The sequence below is a fragment of the Meles meles genome, chromosome 7 (assembly GCF_922984935.1).
Source record: "Meles meles chromosome 7, mMelMel3.1 paternal haplotype, whole genome shotgun sequence".
NCBI classification, from domain to species: Eukaryota; Metazoa; Chordata; class Mammalia; order Carnivora; family Mustelidae; genus Meles; species Meles meles.
Window position 1 is genome coordinate 90,797,027 of NC_060072.1, and position 22,194 is coordinate 90,819,220.

Here is a 22,194-nt window from a genome sequence, read left to right on the forward strand (position 1 = left end):
AGAGTGTGCCTCATGCCTGGCTAGTCAGAAGAAGCAGGAATTCTTTGATGTTGGATCCAGACATCTCGGTTCCCACCATTGATTTTTCTGACACCTTGACTCAGGAGTCCTTGTTTTTATGTGAGTCTGGAGACGTATTCCAATTCCTGTGGGTCAGAATTGTGTATCTATTGTAGGTTCTGTGCTGTCCAGCAGCACGGTAAGTTCCAGCCCCAACACTTTCCCCAAGCTCCTCTTGCCAAGTCAGTGGTTTCCAGGAGTCTTTCCCTTGACCTCTCTGTAGCACCTGCCACACCTACCTCTGACTGATCCTTCCCAGTCTTCTCCAAGACTTCGAGCTCTCCAAACTTCCATTTCATGTGGATAGTCACGTGGGTTCTGCCCTTGGCCCCCTTACCCTCTCACTCTACATGCAGGGACACCTGGGTGATCTTTCTCCACCCTCATCACGTTTACTTTCAAGGATCTTAAGTCTCTGTCCTCAGTTCCAAACTCTCTTGAGCTCCAGACTTATATCTACCTATCCAACTGCCTGTTGGATCTCTCTTTTGGAGGATTCCAAACACTTTGGAAATTCAACAAGTCAAAATGGCGCCAGTCATATTTTCCCTCCATGTATTTCTCTATTTATACAATTTATTTGGCGAATGGCCTTGTTGGTTATCTGGTCATTGAAATGAGAAACTCGGGATCAGCCTGACTCCTGTTCATTTCCCATATCTAATTATCACCAAGTCCCATTAATTCTGCCTCTTTTCGTCTTGACACTGCTTTGGTTCGGTACTCACTGTTTTTGCCTGGGATACTACAAGGGGTTCCTAACTGGTTTCTCTGGACTTCCATGATCTGGCAATAGAGTATAAGCTTCGTGAGGGCAGGCATTCTTGTGTTTTGTTTGTGCTGTTTCCCAGTGCCTAGAATAGCGCCTGCCACACAGCAGGCACTCGATGAATATTAGTTGAGTGAACGTTGAGTGAACGTTTGAGATCTCCCAGTCCATCTTCCCAGGCTCATTTCACAGTGTACAACCTTCACTCAGCAGCCCTGAGTGTTCAGGCTTCTGAGCCAGTTAGGTCTTTGCACATTCTGTTCCTTCTATCTCTTTAACACTGAGCTTCTACACTGTCACCCATGGTAAGCTTTGTCTCCCTAAGTCTTGGTTAATTATCCTTCCTCTGTGGGCCCAGAGCCTACCATGCCTGTCTCTACAGGAGCGCTTATCTTGCTTTCCTGTTTTTGTTGCTTTATGTTGGCTAGAAGCTGTTTTTTTTTTACTGTTTTTGACTGTTCTTCTCTACTCCCAGCACCTGACCCGTGAAGAGCACTCCATAAAGTTCTCTGAGCACAAACATGCATGACATGTCTGGATCCCAAATGACATCACATTTTACTCTTTCAGGCTACACAGGGCACTTCAACAGTATTGCTAATGTTTTTCTTTCCTTTTTTTTTTTTTTTAAAGATTATTTATTTATTTGATAGAGAGCGAGCAAGAAGGAGAACACAAGCAGGGGGAGTGGGAGATGGAGAAGCAGGTTTCCTGCCGAGCAGGGAGCCCAATGTGGGATTCGATCCCAGGCAGAGGCTTAACCCCCTGAGCTACCCAGGCGCGCCCCTGCTAATGTTTTTTAAAGCTGGTTAGTGAGTCCAGTGATGCTCCCTGTGTTATTCCTCATTCCTTTTATGTGGACATATATATACTTCTGTATGTATGAAATATTTTAGTAAAATAATTACAAAATTTATTTTTGGAAGGACTGGCCCTTATGTGCCAGTTTCTGGACTGGACTTCAGGAACCTGAGACATTAGAGTCGAGAGAGGAGAAAGACTTGTAAGCCTGCTGTTGTGTGTTTTTACAAAGGGTTGTATGTGGCACCTCAGGCAGGGACTGAGAGAAGTCAAGTAGGGATTCATGGAGGAGGCATCCTTTGAGCTGTGGGGAACGCATGTGCTCAGAGGCCTGCAAAAAATGGTGGCGTGGTTCTGTGACACTGGAGTCCAGGGTTCCTTAGGGTAGGGTGGAAATGGAAAGGTAGGTTGGAGTCGGAGGGTGGAGACCCTGACTTACAGATCACTAAGGGACCTGCACTTTAGTTGGGCGGCCACTGAGGTTCTACAAGCGGCAAGTGACGTTTGAATCCGTTCTCTCCCACCAACGACTGACACCCCGGTTCCTATCTGTTACTTGGTCTGACTTTTCCTTTCACACTAGCGCCTGGAGTCCATTCAGATCCAACAGTTTCTGCATGGATGCTGGGAGGTAGGGCAGAAGAGACCATCCACTCCAGAAGGGAAACAAGTAGAAAGGCCAAGTTGCCAAACACCGCACAGAGAGTAGGAGAAAGAGCTGGAATTGGAACGCGGGTGTCTTGCTACCCACCCCCGCCCCTGCCCCCAGTGCAGGCAGTCAATTATCCTCCCTGAGCTCCCTGTGTCTGTCAGGGGCTACGTGCTAGATCCTGGGGTAGGCAGATCATGAGTGAGGATGAGAAATGGCTCTAAACTTCCCAGCCTGAAGGTGTAGAGAGCACACAGGAAGACACACGAAGGACAGAAAAAGGAGCAGCTGGGAACTCTAGATATCCAGGTGAAGGGGTCTGATGAGAACCTGGGGGCTTCGTGGAGGAGCAGACCATACAGTGGGTTGGGGAAGGTGAGGCAGAACTGGGTTAGGGAGAATGGATGGTGAGAATGACCCCTGTGATGTTCTGCAGGTGGGAAAGAATACCTATGCTGCATCTCATGTAAGCGCTTTGAGCCAGGCAGCCTGTGTCAATGGCCTAGTGCAGCTACCCATGTGGCGCCAGGGCGGGGGAGCAATCTGAGTGGCATGGCAGGGGCTGCAGGATGGGAGCAGGGACTCTGGGTCCCTGTTTCTGTCTCCCTTCCCCCACTTTTGCACTAGGTGGGGCACACTTTTAGAAGCCAGGATGCCTGGGTTCCAGATTCTTCCCTCCCCAGCCTTCCCCAGACATAAATCACAAGTGATTTCATTAAATGTACCTCCTGCTGGGGATGTTGGCTCATAATTCCTCTCTGATTAACCCCCACTACCCCGGCAAGTTTATAGGCCAAGCGAGGGAGGGGGTAAGGGGGAGGGAAAAAGGAGGGATGGGGGGAATCCCAGGCGGGTGATAGATGCCTCTGTCAGCCCAGCTCGTATTTATTAATAGTCTTAATACGGGAAGCAATAAAGGAAGAGAGGGATTCTATTAATTAAATCATTGTTATAATTAACTTTCATTAAAGGAGGATCAATAAAGAGGAGTTGAGATGGAGAGAGGAGAGATCCATTATCTCTAATTTCCTTGGAAGGGATTCAGGGAATGAGATGGGGTTGCTAGGAGACAGCGACGGGAGGGAAGAAGGAAGGATGGAAGATGTCATCCAGGTAGGGCTGGGAGGGGGGTGGATTGGGGGGATTTCAGGTGGGTGGAGAGAGAGAGATCAGTGCAGGTTGCCAGCTCAGAGGCCCCGAAGAGAAAGGAGGGTGGCTCCTAAGGGAGCTTCTGGGATGGGGAACAAGGGGGCTGTAGGCAGGGCTGGTGCTGGGTGTTGCTGAGAGCCTCGGTGAGCGCACAGGTCCTTAATAAATGCTTTACGAGGCTGTGTGTATGTCTAGCCTGTGAAGCTGCTTAGAGTGGATGGATACGTATTTGTGACTGTGGAGTCAGAGTGTGCCTACGTGCACGTGAGGATGACAGCAGAGGGAGAAAAGGAGGCAGGGATGGAAGGAGTATCAAATAGGCTGTAGAAGTACGAGGTTTAGGGTATTTTTTATTAAGTGGTTCCCCAAGGCGGGGTGAACTCCTGATGGGAGTAATGCCTGTCTCTGGCCCATGGTACAGGGATGGCTGCTATGGAGGGTGAAGGTCTGAGCAGCGGAAACTTCTGCCTTCTGAGATATGCACCTGGGCATAGAACTCTGGGTCCCACCCCGCCCCACCCCAGGACCGAAATCCTGAGCAGGGCCCATGTCAACCCATCAGTCTTCTCCCGCCACCGCCCCCCCCCCCCCCCCCCCCCCCGGCCACTGCAGTCTTCTCCAAGTCAAACCCCAGCCCCCCAACCTGAGACAAAAAACCTGCCTCCTCCTCAGCCTATCAGGAGGCACAATGTGGAAATGCTGCCAGGCACCGTCTCCCATAAGGCCGCAGGGAGTCCCCTCCCTCCCTTCCCCTTCCCCCCCAGTACGGTCCAGGAGCCAGGTATCTGGGCCTTCATTGCTCTAGTCACACCTCATGATAAGAACACATTTTATTAGAATCGCTATACATATCATATAAATATATTTGTCCAAACTACAGATCGAGGGAGAGATAATGAGGGAAAGCTCTTATTGCTGTGGGGGAACCTGGAGAGGGAGGAAGGAGTGAGAAATGGGGACACCTGGGACCCTTTGTTCCCCCCATCCCTCACAGAAGGCACAAATGCATTATTTCTTTCCATGTGAGGACACTGGGGGGAGGGATGGCAGAGAGGGGCAGGAGCTAGAGTACAAGAAAACCTCAAAAATACAAAAGAAACCTCCAAACTTCATACCTAATGGTGTGGGAAAGGCTGGGGCGGGGTGCAGGCCATGGGGCTGGGATGGGGGGGGACAGAAAGAACCACTGAAACTCAGAACTGAGAGAGACTCGAAGAGGCCATGATGCCCATGCCGCCACCGCCTCCATGCAGGACCCTGAGAAAACTCAGGTAAACCGGCACAGACCCCGACTAAGAGTGGGTGGGGTGCCCCAGGAATTGGCTTTGGGGCAGCAGAGTGTGTGCGTGTGAGTGTGAGTGCCTGTATGTGTGTAGTGGTGGTGTGGTGGCAGTGGGGTGGTGGCTCGTGTCAGTGACAGAGCAACCAGGGCTAGGAGGGGGTGATTCTAGTCCCCCTGGGGATGCTCTCCTCCATCCTGGTTCCTCCCAAACCGCTTTCAGGGGGTGAAGTCAGCCACCGCTTCCAAGGAGGGCCCCTGCCTGGACAGAAGAGCCCCAGGCAGGACAGGATGAAGGCAAGAGCTTAGGATGAACACACTTCAGAGAGCGGTTCTTGGGGAACAGAGTATCATGGAGCCCCACATGTCAGGAAAGATATGAGACCTAAGTGTATGTCTGTACGTGAGTGTGTGTCTGTGTGTAAGTGTATCTGGGTATGTCCCGGGGTGGGGGGTGAGCTCACTCAAAGGTAAAGGGGTCCTGGGTGCTGAAAAAGAAGTGTCCATCCATGTGGTCCTCCAGCGCATCCTTATCGTTCTCGGCCGGGAACCGCTCCTTACAAATGGGGCACTCTTTCCACGGCGGCGGGGTGGCAGGGCCCCCAGTGCTGGCCTCTGCCAAGGGACCCACTGCAAAGCCACTGCAGGAGACAGAAGGAAAGGAGACGGTCAGTGCACTCCAATGTCCTCCTGCCTTGTGGACCTTGGGGAGAGGGACCCATGCCCCGGGGCTCCCGGGTCCCCTGGTTCCTCAGGCAGCTCCTTGGGGGGCTCTCTCCCCACACACAGCATCTTTCTCGCCACACTCCTGGAGCTTGGTTCCCTGGCTCTCCATGTCCTCTCTTCTTTAGACCCTGCCAGTCGCTGTGTAGTGTGCGGCCCATCCCCCAACCCCCTGCTCTCCTCCCTCCATCTCCGTCTGCTGCCTAATGAGGCTGAAAATGAGTCTGACATCGTCCTTCATCTTCCTGCTCCAGCTGAGAAGGATGACAGCATCACCCCCTCCCTGCCATGAGCCCATCTCGCCTCAAGGCAAAGCTGGGGGCTAGATGATAAAATCTCTTTCCCCCTGCCTTCCCCTCTTGACCTGCGAAAGGAAAGGGAAGGTCCATGGGGCAGTCCGGTATCTGAACCCCCGCCCCAGCTACTGCATCACCCAGAGGGCTTCCCGGGGGAGTCAGGGAAGAGGGACATCTCAGAGCTGGCCAGATGGATTCCAGTTTTCTCTCTCACCCCATCCCTGGGGGCATCGGCCACCTCCCTTCCTCCCCAGACATAGCCTAGGTACCTACCTGGTGGCTGGGGAGGGGGAAGGGGCAGGAGAGAGGGGATGCAGGGCAATTTGGGCTCCACGGAAGATGGTGCTAGAACAACACAGAAGCCAGTTAAAGGCAGGGCCCAAGTGCACACGGGCATTGGTAAGATGGGGGCAGGAATGACCTGAAGGCACCTGGGATCTGGAATGGCGGGTGACTTTGTGTCAACCATACCTATGTCTCCTTTTCCTGGCTGGGGCCAAGAAGAGGGAGCTTGGGTGAAGGGCATGGGGACTATTCACCCCAATGCCCTTTCCACTGGCATCCTCCCACCTCCCTCCTGATCTCCCCATCTTGCACTCACCTGGCCATGTCATAGAAGGCATTGCCCAGCTCAGGAAGCAGCAGATTGGCCTCCTCACCCCCACTCTGAACAGCTGCCATAAGGACTGACTTCTCATCTTCGGCCTCCTGGGCACCAAAGAGACAGGATTGGGTTTTGGGGGTAGTGAGGGTCCCAAGACAGGCGAGCAGCCTATTGGAGCAGGTGAGAGAAGAGCAGTCTACGCCCAGACAAGCAGACAGTGGGCTGCAGTAGGAGTGAGGCAGGACAGGAGTTCTGATGGGGGCTGGTGGGTAAGAAGCAAAGTAGGGAGCAGGGGCTGGCAGCAGTAAGGCTACTGGGTTGGGTTGGGTTTTGAGGTGTTGTTCGTTGGATGGCCTTGAAGAGAGGCTGGGCCTGCCTCCTCTCCCCCAAGGAAAAAAGAGAGCCCTGTGAAGCTAAGACTTCCTGCTCCAGAGGCTGGGCCACTTGGGTATGACCCTCCCTCCCCCTCCCCGGTGCCCCTGGCTCTGTCTCCCCGCACTGCTCACCGAGTCAGAGCTGCTGTCCTCAGCTGGCCCTGAGAGGTGGGGGGCAATGGGAGCTGGCTGGCTGATGACAACCAGGGGAGAAGCCTCCTGTGGCCCAGCAGGAGAGGAGCCTGGGTCTCCGCGCTCACACAGGCCAGAGGGAGGGAGCCTCATGTCTTCCGGGGACTCATCCTCTGAGTCTGTCAGAGCCGCTGGGCAGCCTGTCGGTGAGGAGAGGGCACAGAAGTATGTGCTGTTAGAGGCTGGCTGAGCTGTCTCCTCTGGACGAGGGATAAGGTTAAACTAGACAGGGGGCCAGCGTCTGGGAAGGAAAAGGGCAAGACACAGAAGGTGGAGGCAGCTCCCAGAGGGTCCACACGCAGCTCTCCCCAGCAGGGAAATGGGGTGAGGGGAAGTGGTGTCACAGGACTGGGGGTGTACAGACTCAGCCCTGCAGCCGCCTCCTCATCCTCTGTGGCAGCGCCCTCACTCCACTTCTCATCTGCCACCTTCTCCAGGCGGGCTTCCAGCTTTCTCATATACTCCAGCAGCTCCTGGCATTGGGGGTGGAGAGGTGGGACAGACTGGGAGGGTGCCCACCCTGCTGCCCTGTAGAGCCCACCTCCCTGGGCACCCAAGAGGAACTCTGAGCTCCTCAGGATGAGATGCCTTCCCTACAGTGGGGGGCACCTCAAAGTAGAGCCTCGCTCCCCGCCCACCCAGCCCTTCTTTACCCCCTGCATCTCTCCCTCCCCGCTGGCAGTCCTCTCCTCTCCTATCAAATCAGCCAACGAGAGGAGGCATGGTCCCATTTTTGGCCTCTGGGCTCTCTCAGAGATAACAGTTTCTAAGCCAAGAGATGGCAGGAAGATACGAAGTTCCCAGCCCTCAAGTCCTCAATTCTGGCATCCAGGGAGCCTGAGTCATGGGTTCGCACCTGCTTCTCCTCCTGCAACTGTTCCTTTTCCTTCTGGAGCACACGCAGGGCTGACCGCAGCTCTGTCAGTTCCCGCTTGCTCTCTGACAGCTGCACCTGAGGGAGTGGGGAGCCTAGAATGTGCCTCCAGGAAGCCAGGCCCTGCGACCTGGACCCACCAACCTAGAACCATGTCTCTCTGTGCCTCTGTCCTTCTCTTGCCCCAACTCACACAGGGGAAGTCCCGACACGCTTCTTCTATGACTCCTGTCTTGATCACAGGAGGCAGTCGCCTGAGTCCCAGACTCTGCCTCTGGAGTGTAGGCCTGGGTGAGTGCCTCGGGGCTGGGGTGCAGAGGCCCTGGTCATGGCAGGGCACTCTATAATTCTCCTAAGTCACCCCTGAGAGGCTCAAGATATGTGTCTTGAGAACAGAAGGGGACATTGTACCTTTCAAACCAACGAGCCATGGGACAAGTGCAAGGAAGAGGCCACTCAACATGGAAGTGAGCACCCAGGACTTCTGAGCCCACACCCAAGACAGCAAGAAGGGGCACTGCGGCCTCAGGAGGCCACAGGACTGGACTCATGGGTGGCTGCGCGCCTCACCAGGCTAGAATCCTTTTCCCGGGCCAGTTCAGTCTTGAACACTTGGTTCTGGGTCTTCTCCTCCTGAACCGCCTTTTCCAGTCTCAGTATCTCTGCACTCAGCTTCAGGATCTTGTCTTTCTCCGCCTGTAACATGGCCGAAAAGGAACATGGGAGGGGAAAGGTGAAGGAAAACAGACACCACTGGCAACAGCTCCAACCCTCACTATGTCCCTTCTTTTATTTAAATGAGTATTTTGGGAGCAATTTCTCCCCTTCTTGGCTTTCCCATTCCCTATACTTCTCAGTGAAGGAAGGGACATGCCAGAAGGTGCCTTGCTGATCAGGAACGGGCATTACTGACGGGGCCCGGTTCCTGGGGCAGTAAATGTTTCTGAATCAAGACAGTAACCAAGGAAGGTTCTACAAGGGACGGGGGGCACCCTGCTTAGGGACGGGTCATCCCTGGACAGTGAACTAACTGTACCTCCTTTGGAGCCCCTCCCCATCCCTGAGTTCTCTAAGGTCCTCATCCCCCTCTGTCATCTGAGGGGCTCTGGCCCCATGGAGGTGGGGGCAGTGGCTGTGAGCTTGCTGGGTTCCCCCATCCCTCTACCTCCACACTCTGCAGCAGCCCCGCCCGCTCCTTGCTCCACTGGCTTTTTTCCTCCTTCAGGTGCAGGCTGAGCTCAGCCAGCCTGCCGTTGACTCCAGCCACTTCCAGGCGACTGCGATGGAGCTCGGCCATTGTGCGGTCCCTGGCTCCCGCTGCGCTGGCCAGCTCCTCCCCGAGAAGGGCGGCTTTCTGCTGGCTCGAGGCTGCGAGCTCCTGGGCTCCTCGCAGCTGCTCCCTCAGGGGCTCCAGCTCGGCCTCAGCAGACAAAAGAACATGGAATTAGGGTTCCCAATGAGTCCCTCGTGAACCACAGAGGTACCCAGGCTCCCTGCTACCCACCGCTGCCTCCGGGCTCAAGATTTGCACTGCTCCATCCCCAGCCTTATCTTTTCCCCCCGGACTTTTCTATAGTGAGGCCTTGGAACTTTCTCTACTTCCTGTTGCCTGAGGGCTTCACTCACCACACGCTGCTGGGCTTGGCCTAGGGTATCCTTCATTTGGGCCACCTTGTCCTTCAGTCGCTGGGCCTGAGCACCCTGTTCCTCCTGCCGGCCCTTTGCTTCCTGTAGCTCCAAATTTAAGCGATGGTTTTCTTCTTGTGCCATTTGGAGCTCAGCCTGATGGAGGTGGTGAATAGGTAAGGAAAGGGGTGTTACGTATTTGGGGTGGCTGGAGGGTGAACCACTGTGATGAGAGAGGCCAAGGTTCTGCTTTCCAGGTTTAACACAAACCCAAGTATTCAGCTCTTGTCGGCCCTTCCCAGCCCTTCTCAGCCGGCTGAAGGTCTTAGCTAAAAGCAACTCAGTCCTGAACATCCAGTCTCCAGCTCCCAACATGAGGTACCAGTATCCCAGCCTGGGCAGCGTCTTACATGAATCTAGGTATCCCATGCAGCATTTCTGCTTCTCTGCTCCTCCTTTTAGTTATTTTTAAAAGACTTTTTTTTAAGATTTTATTTATTTATTTATTTGACAGAGAGAAAGGTGGGGGGCGGGGAGAAGCAGGCTCCCTGCTGAGCAGAGAGTCCTATGTGGGGCTCAATCTCAGGACCCTGAGATCATGACCTGAGCTGAAGGCAGAGGCTTAACCCACTGAGCCACTCAAGCACCCCTAAAAGATTTTTATTTCAGAGAAAGAAAGCAGGGGAGAGGGAGAGGCAGACTCCCCACTGCGCAGGGAGTCCAATGTGGGACTCTATCCTAGGACCCTGGGACCACAACCTGAGCCAAAGGAAGACTCTCACCTGACTGAGCCACCTGGGCGCCCAGCTGCTCTTCCTTTTAGATCAAAACTCAGTCTGGATGTACCATAGGGCCCTCAAACTTAGCACATTCTACCTCCCACTCTACTCCGTTCCGCTCTTAGTTCCACTCATGGTACTATTTCCCAGGTCGTTCAGGCTGGATCTGTCGGTGCTATGCCTGCTTGGCTCCGTTCTTTCCTTAGCGACCCATGGAAAAGCCTTCCGCGTCTCCATCCTCCATCTTGTTCACAGCCATTTTCTCTTTTCTGCTATTGCTGCAACCATGTTAGCTCAGGCCCTGGCCATTTCATACTTGGATTACTGAATAATCCTGTAAGTAGTTCATCTCCCATAAGGAAATCACATGAATCTTCTTTAAAGTACCATTTTTTAAGTACGTGTCACCCCCCTGAAAATCACTGATGCTGCTCACTGCTTACAGAATAAAGACTAAACTCAAAGTCCTCTCCAATCTGACCTAGGCCTTACCTCAAACTCTTCACCCACACATTCAATTGCCTGAGTGTTCTGGGCACTCAGCCTTTGTTCGCATATTTCTGTTTCCAAAATGGCCTCCCTCTCATCTCTGTCTACTCAAATTCTCCCTACTCCTCACTGCTGAGCAAATGATCTTCAAATATCCTTCCACAGAAGCCTAGGGCTTGGAGGAAGCCATTTAGAGGTTCTGCAAATATGTGATCCGAGCTTCTTCTAAATTATTAAAAAAAAACAAAACCAAAAAAACCCAACACACAGACTCACAAGTTAATAGAACAGTCTCAATCCACTGCCATATGCTTCTAGGTTAATTAATTTTTGTGCAAACCTCAGAATGAAGTTTCTATTGAACTGAAAAGCACACTGAGATGGCTAGGTGGACTGTCAAACAATGGCTGTCCCTGGCATCTCCTTGTGTGTGAGACTCAAAGCGTCCTCGGTACTGCACAACCCAAACACAATACAGAAATATACTGGCTGCTGAGGCTGACAGAGCGGTTACCTACAACCTCTGATTTCAAGGTCTGGCATCTATCAGAATTACCTTATTGCTTTGTTACCTTATAAGTCAACATTATACATTTGAATTTATAAAAATAAATTTATAGTAATAAAATACTACTTTTATCTATTCAGTGAGGTTCCACATAAGACATAAAACTTTACTGGGGAGGTGGGGCAGAAAGCCAAAAAGGCTGGAAAATACTAGGCCAGTTTATTCCCCCCCTTTTGCCTTTTTTTTTTTTTTTTTTAAGTAAGCTCTATGCTCAGAGTGGGGCTTGGACTCAGGACCCTGAGATCAAGAGTCGTATGTTCTGCTGACTGAGCCAGCCAGAAACCCCTATGCCCCCCTTTTTAGTTTTTATTTTTTAAAGATTTTATTTATTTGAGAGAAAGAGAGTGAGGGAGAGAGAACATCAGCAGAGTGAGGGGCAGACTCCCCACTCAGCAGGGAGCCAGACATGGGGCCACCCAGGGCCATCCTGCCACAACACTTTATCATTCTTCCCTGGTGATGCTTAACATATCTCACTTTAATTAAACTTATTTGGGTGTACACTTTATGCTTCCTAGGAGAGTGCATACAATGTTCTCTTAACGTTTTTATCTGCTCTGGTGCTTAGCACTCAGACAGGACTTAATTAGTAAACACTGCAGGAACACTTCAGAAGGCGAACCGACTCTGAGCCCTTACCTCGCTTTGTTCCTTGTCTGCCTGCGCTTCTTTCAGCTGCCCGAGGAGCTTCTCTTGTTCCCGAGTCAGGGCTTTCACTGTGTCCCTCACCCTGCGTGTGTGGGGAGATGGAATGTCAGATGACCGACTGGTCACCAGAGAAGCAATGAGGGGCTCAGACTTCTGTCTTGAGCTCTTCTACTGGTGCTCCTCTAGGCTCAGACCTCCACTTGTCTTTGGGATGTTCAAATCCCCAGACCAAGGTGATCGCGTTGTAAGCCCCAAGTACCCAAGATTCCTGGTTCTAGAGCACAATCTAGAAAAAAGTTTTTCTTTTCTCTTTATGCATCACTTTAAGGAATGTTCCATGGATGGCTTCCTAGTTGTTTTCGTTCCATCAAGAGACCAGAACCCAGTCTTTTTTTAGGCAAGGAACAGCTGTGATTGATTATGAACTTTGGACCTACATCAGAAGTTGGCAGACTTTTCTGTAAAGGGCCTGACAGTAAATACTTCAGGCTCTGCAGGCTGGGAGGATTCTGTGGCAACTACTCAACTGTGCCACTGTAGTGTAAAAGCAGCACCAGACCACATGTACGTGAATGGCATGGCTGTCCCAATAAAACTTTATTTATGAACACTGAAATCTGAATTTCCTACCTTCCTTTTCATATCTTTTTTTTTTTTTAAACCATTAATCAATTGTCAAGACCATTCTTACCTCACGGGTTGTATAAAAACAGGTGGCAAGTCCACATTTGGCACATGGGCCATTTGTGACTGGCCCCTGGTCTAGACAGTCCCAAATCTCTTCCAGATGCTCAGTCAGATCCATGCTTTTCTAGTCCATGAATTAGAACCTAGACATTAAGTAGCTCTCTAGGGCAAGACTAACATAGTCTGCACTGGAGAAGCCTCAGGGAGTAACTCAAGTTTTACTCTGGGCCTTGGATAATGTGCTTCTTTCCTTTAAGGAGTTTAAAAAATAGATTTAAGATGTACCAGGTCCTGAATGAAACAGCCTTAATTGTGTGATTCGATGAAAGAAAGAACTAGGGTGTTTCTCCTGGTGAAAATCTGAAGCACAGGCATGGCAAGTGTTCAATATTTATGCTATCTGGTGGAAATAACAGCTGTCTGGTAGAAGAAGGAAATTCATTCTGTGCGGCTCCAGAGGTCTAAACCAGGACCAAGGGAGGAAAGTAAGAGGAAGGAGTTATAGAAGGGAAAGTTTGGTTCAATCCAAGAGATTAAAAAATTGACAGTTGTCCGATATTGAAAGAGGCTACCTCTTCAATACCCTATATTCCTCCCAGTGCTAACATTCTATGACTCGTGCCTTTTTTTAGGAGATTCCGTAACGTTCCTGGATCATCAGTTTGAACATTTCCTAATGGTGAGAACGGAATCTAGTCTTTTTCTTTTTTTAAATTTATTTTCATTTTCTATTATTTTTTAAATAATAGTTTTTTTCTTTCTTTATTTTTAAAAAAAGATATTTATTTATTTACTGAGAAAAACAGTGCTTTCACGTGTGCACGCTCACTGAAGCAGGGCCAGAGGGGTAGGGGGTAGGGGCAGAGGGAGAATCTCAAGTAGACTCTGGGATCAGCATGGAGCCTGATACTGGCTTTGATCTCGTAACTCTGAGATCATGACCTGAGCTGAAACCAAAGAGTTGGATGCTTAAGCAACGGAGCCACCCAGGCGCTCCCTCTTCTTTTTTAAAAAAGATTTTTAAGTGATCTCTATGCCCAACGAGGGGCTCAAACTCACAACCCTGAGATCAACAGTCACCCACTCCACTGACTGAGCCAGCCAGGTGCCCCTCTAATCTTTGCTGTGGTAAAATCTGACATCCATCCTCTCTTATCTCGTGTTGACTGTTCTATCCATTCTCTTCTTCCAAATCCTCCGCTCCTGGCTCCTGCTTAGCCTTTGCTGTACCATAAATAGTAACTACGATGACTTCTGAAGGTGAGGAATACAGAATAGGATCAGGAAAGACAGAAGAGAGCTCCGTAGGAAAAGATTTCCGCTGTAAGCGGGATAACCAAATGACACAGCAGGTTCGCCTGCTGCCTGAAACGAGAGGCTGGACTTTGGGGGTGACAGGAAATGAAAGGAAGTGATGGGGGCAGAGGAGGTCTTCTCACCTGTCCAGCTCCACCTCCTTTGTCAGCACTTTCTCACTGATGGCCTGGATGTCATCTTCCAGCTCCAGGATGCGCGCCACATGGTCTCCCTGTTGCCGGCTCAGGATGTCCCTCTCTTCTATGAGCTCCCCGTGGGACCGGGAAAGCCCCTGGAATTAAGGTTACCTCAGAAAGATGAAGTTGAGACTCACCTCTCAAAGAACAGAAAAGGCCTTAGGAGGAGCATAGTAGAATTTGTCTGTTCTCACCCCTCTACCCTGTTACCTTCCTTGAGAAAGAAACTGCAAGGGAACATTCCCTTGCTGGTGAACATGGCCACCTCCACCCTCCCTCACTACTACCGTGAGCAAAGAATCTTATTACATTATGTTTGCGATGTGTCTCCTATTACCTCAAGCTTAATCCCACTTGTTACTCCCTAAAGCTAATTTTTGATACCAGAACCATCTTAAAAGTCCACTAGTATCTCTCCTTTTCCATCTTCACTGGGTTAGATTTTGGACCCTGGGTGAGCAGCCAGGCCCCGCCCTCACCTGGCCCAACTCCCACCTTGTACTGCTCCATCAGCTCAGCGTGCTCCCGCCTGGCGGTTGCCAGAGCAGTCTCGAGATCCTGGACTTGATTCCTCAGCTCTGTCACCTGTCCCTCCAGCTGCAGCTTCAGCTGCATCAGGTCATTCCTCTCTTGCTGGCTCTCGTCCAACTGGTTCTACAGGGGGTAGGATGAAGAGGGGGGCTGTGCCTGTGATGCTCCCGTCCCTATCACTCTGCAGATGCATTCAGGGCTGGGAAGCTATATTGGTACAGCTATAAAGAGGTGAGTAAGGGGAGCCTTGGGATGTTACTGAAGCCTGCCCACCACCAGTCAGACAAACCAGCTCCCGACACCCTTGGAAGAAGTCTCTCTCAATCCATGCAGACAAAAGGGATGGCTCCCTGAATTTTACCTTATCTATTCTGGAACCTGACAGATGTAGGTTTACGATTTCTACTAGCTATGTCACTTTGAATGGGTTACTTACCTTCTCTGAGTTTTTGTCCTCATTTGTAAAGTGATCTCTTAGTATATATTGTTGAAAGGTAATTGTAATGAGAATAACAAATGTAAAAACAGAACACGGAAGACATCCAGATGGCCAAAAGACACATGCTCAACATCACTCAACATCAGCGAAATGCAAATCAAAACCATAATGAGATAGCACCTCACACCTGTCAGAATGGCTAAAATCAAAAACACAAGAAACAACAAGTGTTGGCGAAGATGTGGACAAAAAGGAACTCTCTTCACTGTTGGTGGGAGTGCAGGCTGATGCAGCCACTGTGGAAAATGGTATGGAGGTTCCTCAAGAAGTTAAAAATAGAACTACTCTCTGATGTAGTAATTGCACTCCTAAGTATTTACCCAAAAAGTATGAAAACACTAATTCACAGGGAAACGTGCACCCCTAAGTTAATAGCAGCATTATTTACAAGAGCCAAACTATGGAAGCAGCCCAAGTGTCCACTGAATAATGAATGGATAAAGAAAACGTGGTACACACACACACACACACACACATACGACTTTTACTTGGCCATAAGAAAGACTGAGGTCTTGCCATTTGCAATGACATGGATGGAGTTACAGTGTATTATGCCAAAAGAATTAAGTCAGTCAGAGAAAGACAAATACCATATGATTTCACTCATATGTGGAATTTATGAAACAAAACAAATGAACACGGGGAAAAAAAGAGAGAGAGAGAGAGACAAACAAACTAAGAAAGAGATTCTTAACTACAGAGAACAAACTGCTGGTTATGAGAGGGGAGGTGGGTGGGGGTGGGTGAAACAGGTGATGGGGACTATCATCATTATCATGATGAGCACTGAGTAATGGAAGAACTGCTGAATCACTGTATTGTACACCTAAAACTAACATAACACTGTATGGTAACTACGCTGGAATTAGAATTAATAAAAAAACAAAACAAATTATGGGGTAGGAGAACACACATGTCTGACTTATGTAAGATACAAACATCTTCTTCCTATTCTTGTGTTGATTCTGTGTGTTTAGAGGGTTCTAGAAGGCAAGAATTTACTTCCATCACAGACAAGTTACTCATTCTCACCTCCTGAGCCTTCTCAAATCTGTCCTCTTGTCTGGGGAGTGTATGTACTTCCTCCCCACCTGTCCCTGTCCCTTCTCTGCCTTTAGGATGTCCTTGCCAACATTTGCCCTCACTCTCTAATTCTTCTCTGTTTGGTCTATTTGGTCCAATGGGAAAAGAATACAAGACACATAAATAGTTTTTAAATTTTCTGGTAGATACTTCAAAAAAGTAATAAGAAACAGGTGAAATTCACTTTAATTAATATTTTGTCTAACCCAGTCTACCCAAAATATCATTTCAACATGTAATCAATATAAAAAATTATTGAGATCTTTTACTTTTTAAAATGCAATGCCTCCAAAATCCTTTGTGTATTTTACCCACATAGTACATCTCAATTTGGACTGGTCACATTTCAAGTGCTCAAGAGCCTCCAATATTATCTAGGGCCATACTATCTGCTCTCATTCCTCACCTGTCCTGGACATGGGTCTCATCCTCCCCTTCCTCTGAACATTCCTTCCCTGGAGTGGCCTCCCTCCACCCTTTATATCTCCCCCTAGGGCCTAGAACAGGATGTAGCACTTGGGAGGAAAGCTCGAAAAGTACTTATGAAATCTTGAGTGACAGTGGCCTGTGGGCGGCTTGCTTTTCTGCCCTACATGCTTGTGTCTATGTTAGACCGAGACTTTCTTACTGGCAAGATTGTGTAACTCCCAGCAAGGTCTTTGGTTGAGGCCATAGCCCAGGGGAGGGTTAGGCGAGAAGGGATCCCTTGCCCTGCTGCCCACCCATTCCCCAGCCTAGGAGCAGCTCTGCCGCGCTGTTCTCACCTGCAGCACGGTGGCCTTGGGGACCACCAGCAGGATGTCAGAGCCACCATCGGTCTCCTCCAGGGTCACCAGCTCATCCATGGGCCTTGGCTCTCGGAACTGGAAAGGGGGGCTCTGCCCACACACCCGGCCCTGGCGGTTCACATATCGGAACTGGTAGAGCTGGGCTCCAGGTTTGGGCAGGTAGCTGGCTGTGGGAAGAGGAATGGACCCAGAACCCGATATGATCCCAGGCCCTCAAGTGTTTGACACGTCCCCCTTCCCCTTGATGTGACTTACCAGCCATTGCCCTTGGCTCTAGCCTCTTGTTCCCTGTTCCACATACTGTTCTCTCTCCACCTCCCACAGGGTATTTCCATATCCTGGGATATTCCTGTCCTTCCCTTCTGCCTAATCCTGTCCTTCCTCTCTTTCCCAAACCTACCTTCCATCACCATCATCATCATCATGATGCTAGCTACCATTTACTGAGTGCCCATGCTGTACCAGGCACTATGCTAACCCTTTACCTGTATCAGTTTAAACCTTCATATTGTACCTATTAAGCCAGGCATCCCCTTTTATTGTTAAGATAGTAGACAGAGAGATTAAGTAATTTGTCCAGGGCCAAACAGCTCATAAGTATTAGAGTTGAGATACAAAACCAGATCTTTCAGAATCTAACACCACGTTCTTAATCTTTGATCCCACCTTTCCTTCCCTCTTCCCTACCCTTAGCTCTCTAAGAGGACTTCCTCTTTTTTTTTCACAGGAGGCAGGATCAGTGGCCCTCTATAGTTCCTTCCATCTCTAAGTCCCTGATTCTACAATAATCCCACAATTCTATGTCTGCTGAGCCCCGCTGGATATAGTTCTTACTTTCTTTATTTGCACTTATTTTTCTTTGTTGTCTGTGCCTAACTTTTGTTTCTGAGCCCACTGTGCTCTACACCTCTATCCCCCTGGCTCCTCCATCCCAGACCTTCCATCTTCCCTCGTACCTTGGAACTGGACACTGGCGTGGACAGGTGAGCCATCAGCCGCACTTTCGGGCACCGAAGACCACACAAATGTGTGGTAATCCCGAACACAGGCAGCCTCCACCTGTGAAGGCCCATGATGGGAGAGGGGTAAAGTGATGGAACTATAAGCTACAGATGGCAGAAAGGGCTGAGGGATTGACCGGGGACAGGATGCTGTTATAGGGACAGGGACGATGAAAGACAGCCAAAGTGGAGGGATATTTGTGGCAGAAGAGAGGAAGGCTAACGGGCGCCTGGGTGGTTCAGTCATTAAGCATCTGCCTTTGGCTCAGGTCATGATCCTGGGGTCCTGGGATCGAACCCCACATTGGGTTCCCTGTTCTGCAGGAAGCCTGCTTCTCCCTCTCCCACTCCCTCTGCTTATGTTCCCTCTCTCGCTCTCTCTCTCTCTCTCTCTGTCAAATAAATAAATAAAATCTTAAAAAAAGAGAGAGAGCAGGGGTAAGATAGGGAGAAGATGAGCTCTGCTTACATAGAAGCCCTCAGTTATCTATGACTTCTTTTCTACCAACATGAGGTTGAGAACCCAAGGATTAAGTCATTCCCCTTATTCCAACCAACCCATGGCCCGTAAATCTGAGCCAAAAGAGGGTTCAGAGATACCTTGAAGATGCCAATCCAGTCACTGGCACTGGGCACGGTGCCTGGGGGAAGGGTATAGTGACATTCCACCTTGGTGTTGGGGATGTAGGTCCGGGCTACATTCAGAAAGTTGACTCCACCTCGGGAAGGTGCCCGGCTTAGTGACGATTCTTCCATCCTGCCCTGAAGATATCTGCCCTCCTCTGAAATAAAGGGTTAATATCCTACAATCTCGCCAATCCAACTCTTTTTCCCCCCAACTCCATTCCCACCCACTCACAGCTCCTGTCACTACACCTGGAGATGAAGGCATATCTCATTTCCGGCCCCTGAGGGTTAGACGACCCTTTGGAGGTATCATTTTGGTTTCCAGAACATAGATCTGGCCCTCTGAGTCAGTCCCCATCCTGTCTCACATTGTTCCTTTCCTGAGTCATAGATTCTTCCTAGAGTTAAGATCTCTCTCATTTCTGTTCCCTTTTCACAGCCCCATTGATCAAGTCTCAGCATCCAAGGCTCTGCCTTCTGAGTCCCTCCTTTTCTACCTCTTAACATCCTGAGCATTCCAAATCCTTCAACCTCCACCTCCCCATCCCATCCCCCATATCTTTCAGCTCTTGGATTCAAAATCCAACTGAGGTGTGGGGCCCCTCATTCTGAGTGGGTCTCCTTGCGCACTCCAGCTGTACCCAGGACGACTCATGATATCTGAAAACAACAACTAATCTCTGAGAAAGTAAAGACTGAGTCTTCAGAGCTGGAAAGTGGCTGGGGTGGGGGGATCAACAGCCCAATCCTCAGGCCCCTGAGGTCCCAGTTCTCTCCCCTCTCAGAGTTGTCTTACCTCCATGAATTAAAAAAAAAATAAAAAAAAGCTTTTGCTCTCATTCAAGAGACAAAGGGAAAGGGAGGATATAGGGAAAGACAGGTTTTGTCTCTCCACTTCATTACTCCAGGAAGTCAAGAATTCTGGAGGCGGCTGCTTCAAGGGTGGAGTGAAACACTCGGCAGGAACGTGGTGGTGTGGGGAGATGGAATGTGGGAGCCTGGAGCCAGGAAAGCCCCACCCCTGGTAGGGGATAGCCTGGAAGCTGGGAAGTAAGGGGCCCTGAGAAGGGGAAATATATATGTGATGTTGAGAGAAGGGAGAGATAATTCACACAGAACCTAACATTCTTTTCTTCAGCTCTTGCCAGGAGCAGAACAAAAAACCTACTGGTTTGACTATGTTAACCCAGATGCAGTATTTTCCTATTTTCTTTCTGCCCCTTTTGGCCTCGATTCTAAGTGCCTGGATGGGGAACTGGAGGCATGCTGTTAGACGGGACTGAGAGGAAGAGCTGTTCCAAGTTGGGTAGAACTATGGGTATGGGGTGAGGAACAACAATAATCAACAGAACTCCTCAGCCTAAGCCTGTGAGATGGCCCTCACCATCGCTGCTCTCCAGCCCACTCATCTTCATCCTATGTCAGCTGCAGAAGATGGCATCCAATCAGCCATGGGTACTCATGTGCACACCCCTAAACATCACAACCCCATGTCAGGCTGAAGTTGGGCCTAGGACTTCTGTTGTTTAAAAAACAACAGAAATTCAGTAGAGAAGGAAAGGTGAGCCAGTTCTCCAAAAAACAAGCAACTTCTCCTTCCAAAATAAGGACTGGATTCAGGACAAGAAGTATCTTTGGGGTTTCATCTCTGAAAAATCCCCAGTCAGAATTAGCCTATGTTTTCTCCAAAAACAGTTCTAAACAGGGATGACTTGTCTGCAAAGATCTAAGCCTGGGGAACACCAAATATGCCCCACAAAGAAAATCCATAACAGCTGGAAACATTGACCAGACCCGAAACAAAGCTCTGGGCACTTAAAAGTGTATGAGTGTAGCTAGATTCAAGTGTTCGAGAGGGAGGGGAGAGACCCCCCAACTTTGTAGGGCTCTAGAGTTCCTTAACATTCTACCACTTGGGAGGTTCCCCCCCCCCCGCCCGCCCAGCGATTCAGCGTAGAAAAGGCCTTTGGTTTGGGGCGGGAGGGTAAGGAGAAAGGGAAGGTTTGCGAGGGTTAAGTCTTGCCTGGGAGAGAATGAGTAAATATTTCAGCTTCTCCCAACTACCTGAAGCGTAACAAGCTTTATAGAGAAGAACTGAGGAGAAGGTGAAAACAGTTAGGGGGCACCCTCCTGATCTGGGGCCCCCCTGAGACCCAGAACTCTTAAAACAGTAGGGGTGGCTTCTCCAGTACGGAAAGTATTAAAACCCAAACCTTCCGGCATCTCCCTTCTACAGTTCCCTTAGGTTATCCTTCCACAGAGAATGTGGGGTAACCCCCCCCCGCATCAGATCGCCCCCAAATTAGGCCAAGTTTCTTACCCCACTCTCGGATCAGCTGTTCCCTCACCTTCCACCAACAACAAAAACAGCAGTCCGACTCCTGGAGGGGAGGGAGAAGAAGGGACGCGAGGCCTTCTGGGGTTTGTGGTTTCTCCGCCCTCTTTTGTCGGAGAGTTGGCTTGGATCTGAGACCACATATCCCAGGAAGCCATGCGTGAGGAGGGCGGAGCAGAGGGCGGCCGTGGCTACTGCCTCTCAGCGGCAACTTGGGAGGCGTAGTTCTCACGTCCTTGACTGTAAACGAGGGTGTGCCAACCAAAGGACTTCACGGCCCATGATTCCTCAAGAGGGGGCCGGCTCTATTTGTGGCGACTGCTGGTTTGTATCGCGCGTGGTGGGTGGGATGGTGGGGAGGAGTTAGGGCCCTAACGCCTCCTACGTAAAGCCTTACGGGGGTGCTGAACGGGTTGTGTTGCGTCCTCCGGATTGCTTTTCACAACTAGCTGTGGGGTAGATAGTGTTGTTATCCGCACTTCACAGATGAAGACGTTAAAGCCCAGAATGTTTAAGGAACCGGTCTAAAAGTATCAAATCTATGCAATGGTAGAACTCCAGTGCTGCATGACCCTCCAGCTATCTACTATTCAGGGACGGGGAACTACTGGCTGTGGTAGCAGTTTCTTTGCTTCGACCTCAGGGACGGCCTCTTTGTAAAACGGCTGTGCACCACTATGTGTGTGCATATATGTTCTCCCCACGCCTCGAAGGTTTCAGTGCCAGGGCCTGCCAATACACACAAGGACTGGGCTTTCCTAGAGTGGCCTCTGGATCTAGGAAGGGGACCATTGCCTGAGGTGGTAGTGGTGATGGGGAGGGGAAGAAAGAACGAGGTTGAAAGGGGAGACTGACATAATTCAATTATGTGAGTTCATCATTTGGGACTCACAAACAAGCCACTTAGACAGGCTGGTTTGCCCAAGCCTTTTAACTGGCTTAAATGAATTAGGGTAACAATACATGTTACTACTCTTGTTTTTATTTAAGAGAGGTGAAAGATTCACACTCCTCCCACAACTTAAGTCAAGTTAAAGACTTGGGCATTCTCCGGCCTACCCCTTCCTGGACCCTCCAGGAATCTCCAGGGAGTCTGAGGCATTCAAAATGATTTTTCTCCCCATCTCTGTTTTAAGGGATTACAGTCTAAGGATTGATTTGCTCTTCCTGGGTGCTTGCTTTAATTCTCTGCTCACTAAGTTAAGGAACCTCTGCTTTTTCCAAGTTTTTTGGTAGTATTTTCTTTTACTACCGGATAGGGCGTCTGGTG

The 22,194-nt window shown here is 49.9% G+C and overlaps 1 protein-coding gene across 2 annotated transcripts; it reads right to left on the bottom strand.

Moving 5' to 3' along the window:
* Window positions 1-4,240: 4,240 nt before the first annotated feature.
* CALCOCO1 (calcium binding and coiled-coil domain 1) lies at window positions 4,241-20,962 on the bottom strand. 2 transcript variants are annotated; one of them, XM_046013245.1, is made up of 15 exons: window positions 20,910-20,962; window positions 18,563-18,744; window positions 17,918-18,020; window positions 16,938-17,128; window positions 14,556-14,714; window positions 14,007-14,155; window positions 11,872-11,962; window positions 9,397-9,552; window positions 8,936-9,190; window positions 8,341-8,466; window positions 7,753-7,848; window positions 7,261-7,369; window positions 6,837-7,036; window positions 6,328-6,434; window positions 4,241-5,348 (listed from the first exon to the last, which is right to left on the bottom strand). In XM_046013245.1, the coding sequence occupies exons 2-15, from the start codon at window positions 18,716-18,718 to the stop codon at window positions 5,168-5,170; spliced, it is 2,079 nt and encodes a 692-aa protein (XP_045869201.1). In that variant the 5' UTR covers window positions 18,719-18,744; window positions 20,910-20,962; the 3' UTR covers window positions 4,241-5,167. The 2 variants fall into 2 exon arrangements, with proteins under 2 accessions (XP_045869201.1, XP_045869200.1); XM_046013244.1 differs by lacking the exon at window positions 20,910-20,962 and adding an exon at window positions 19,974-20,105.
* Window positions 20,963-22,194: the final 1,232 nt, after the last annotated feature.

Coding starts and splice junctions, on each gene's coding strand:
- CALCOCO1 (XM_046013244.1), bottom strand. CDS start 20,004: ATGAAGATGAGTGGGCTGGAGAGCAGCGATG. Junction 9,553..11,871: donor CAGACAAGGAACAAAGCGAG/GTAAGGGCTCAG, acceptor CACCTCCATCAG/GCTGAGCTCCAAATGGCACA. Junction 7,037..7,260: donor GGAGGCGGCTGCAGGGCTGA/GTCTGTACACCC, acceptor CCTCACCGACAG/GCTGCCCAGCGGCTCTGACA.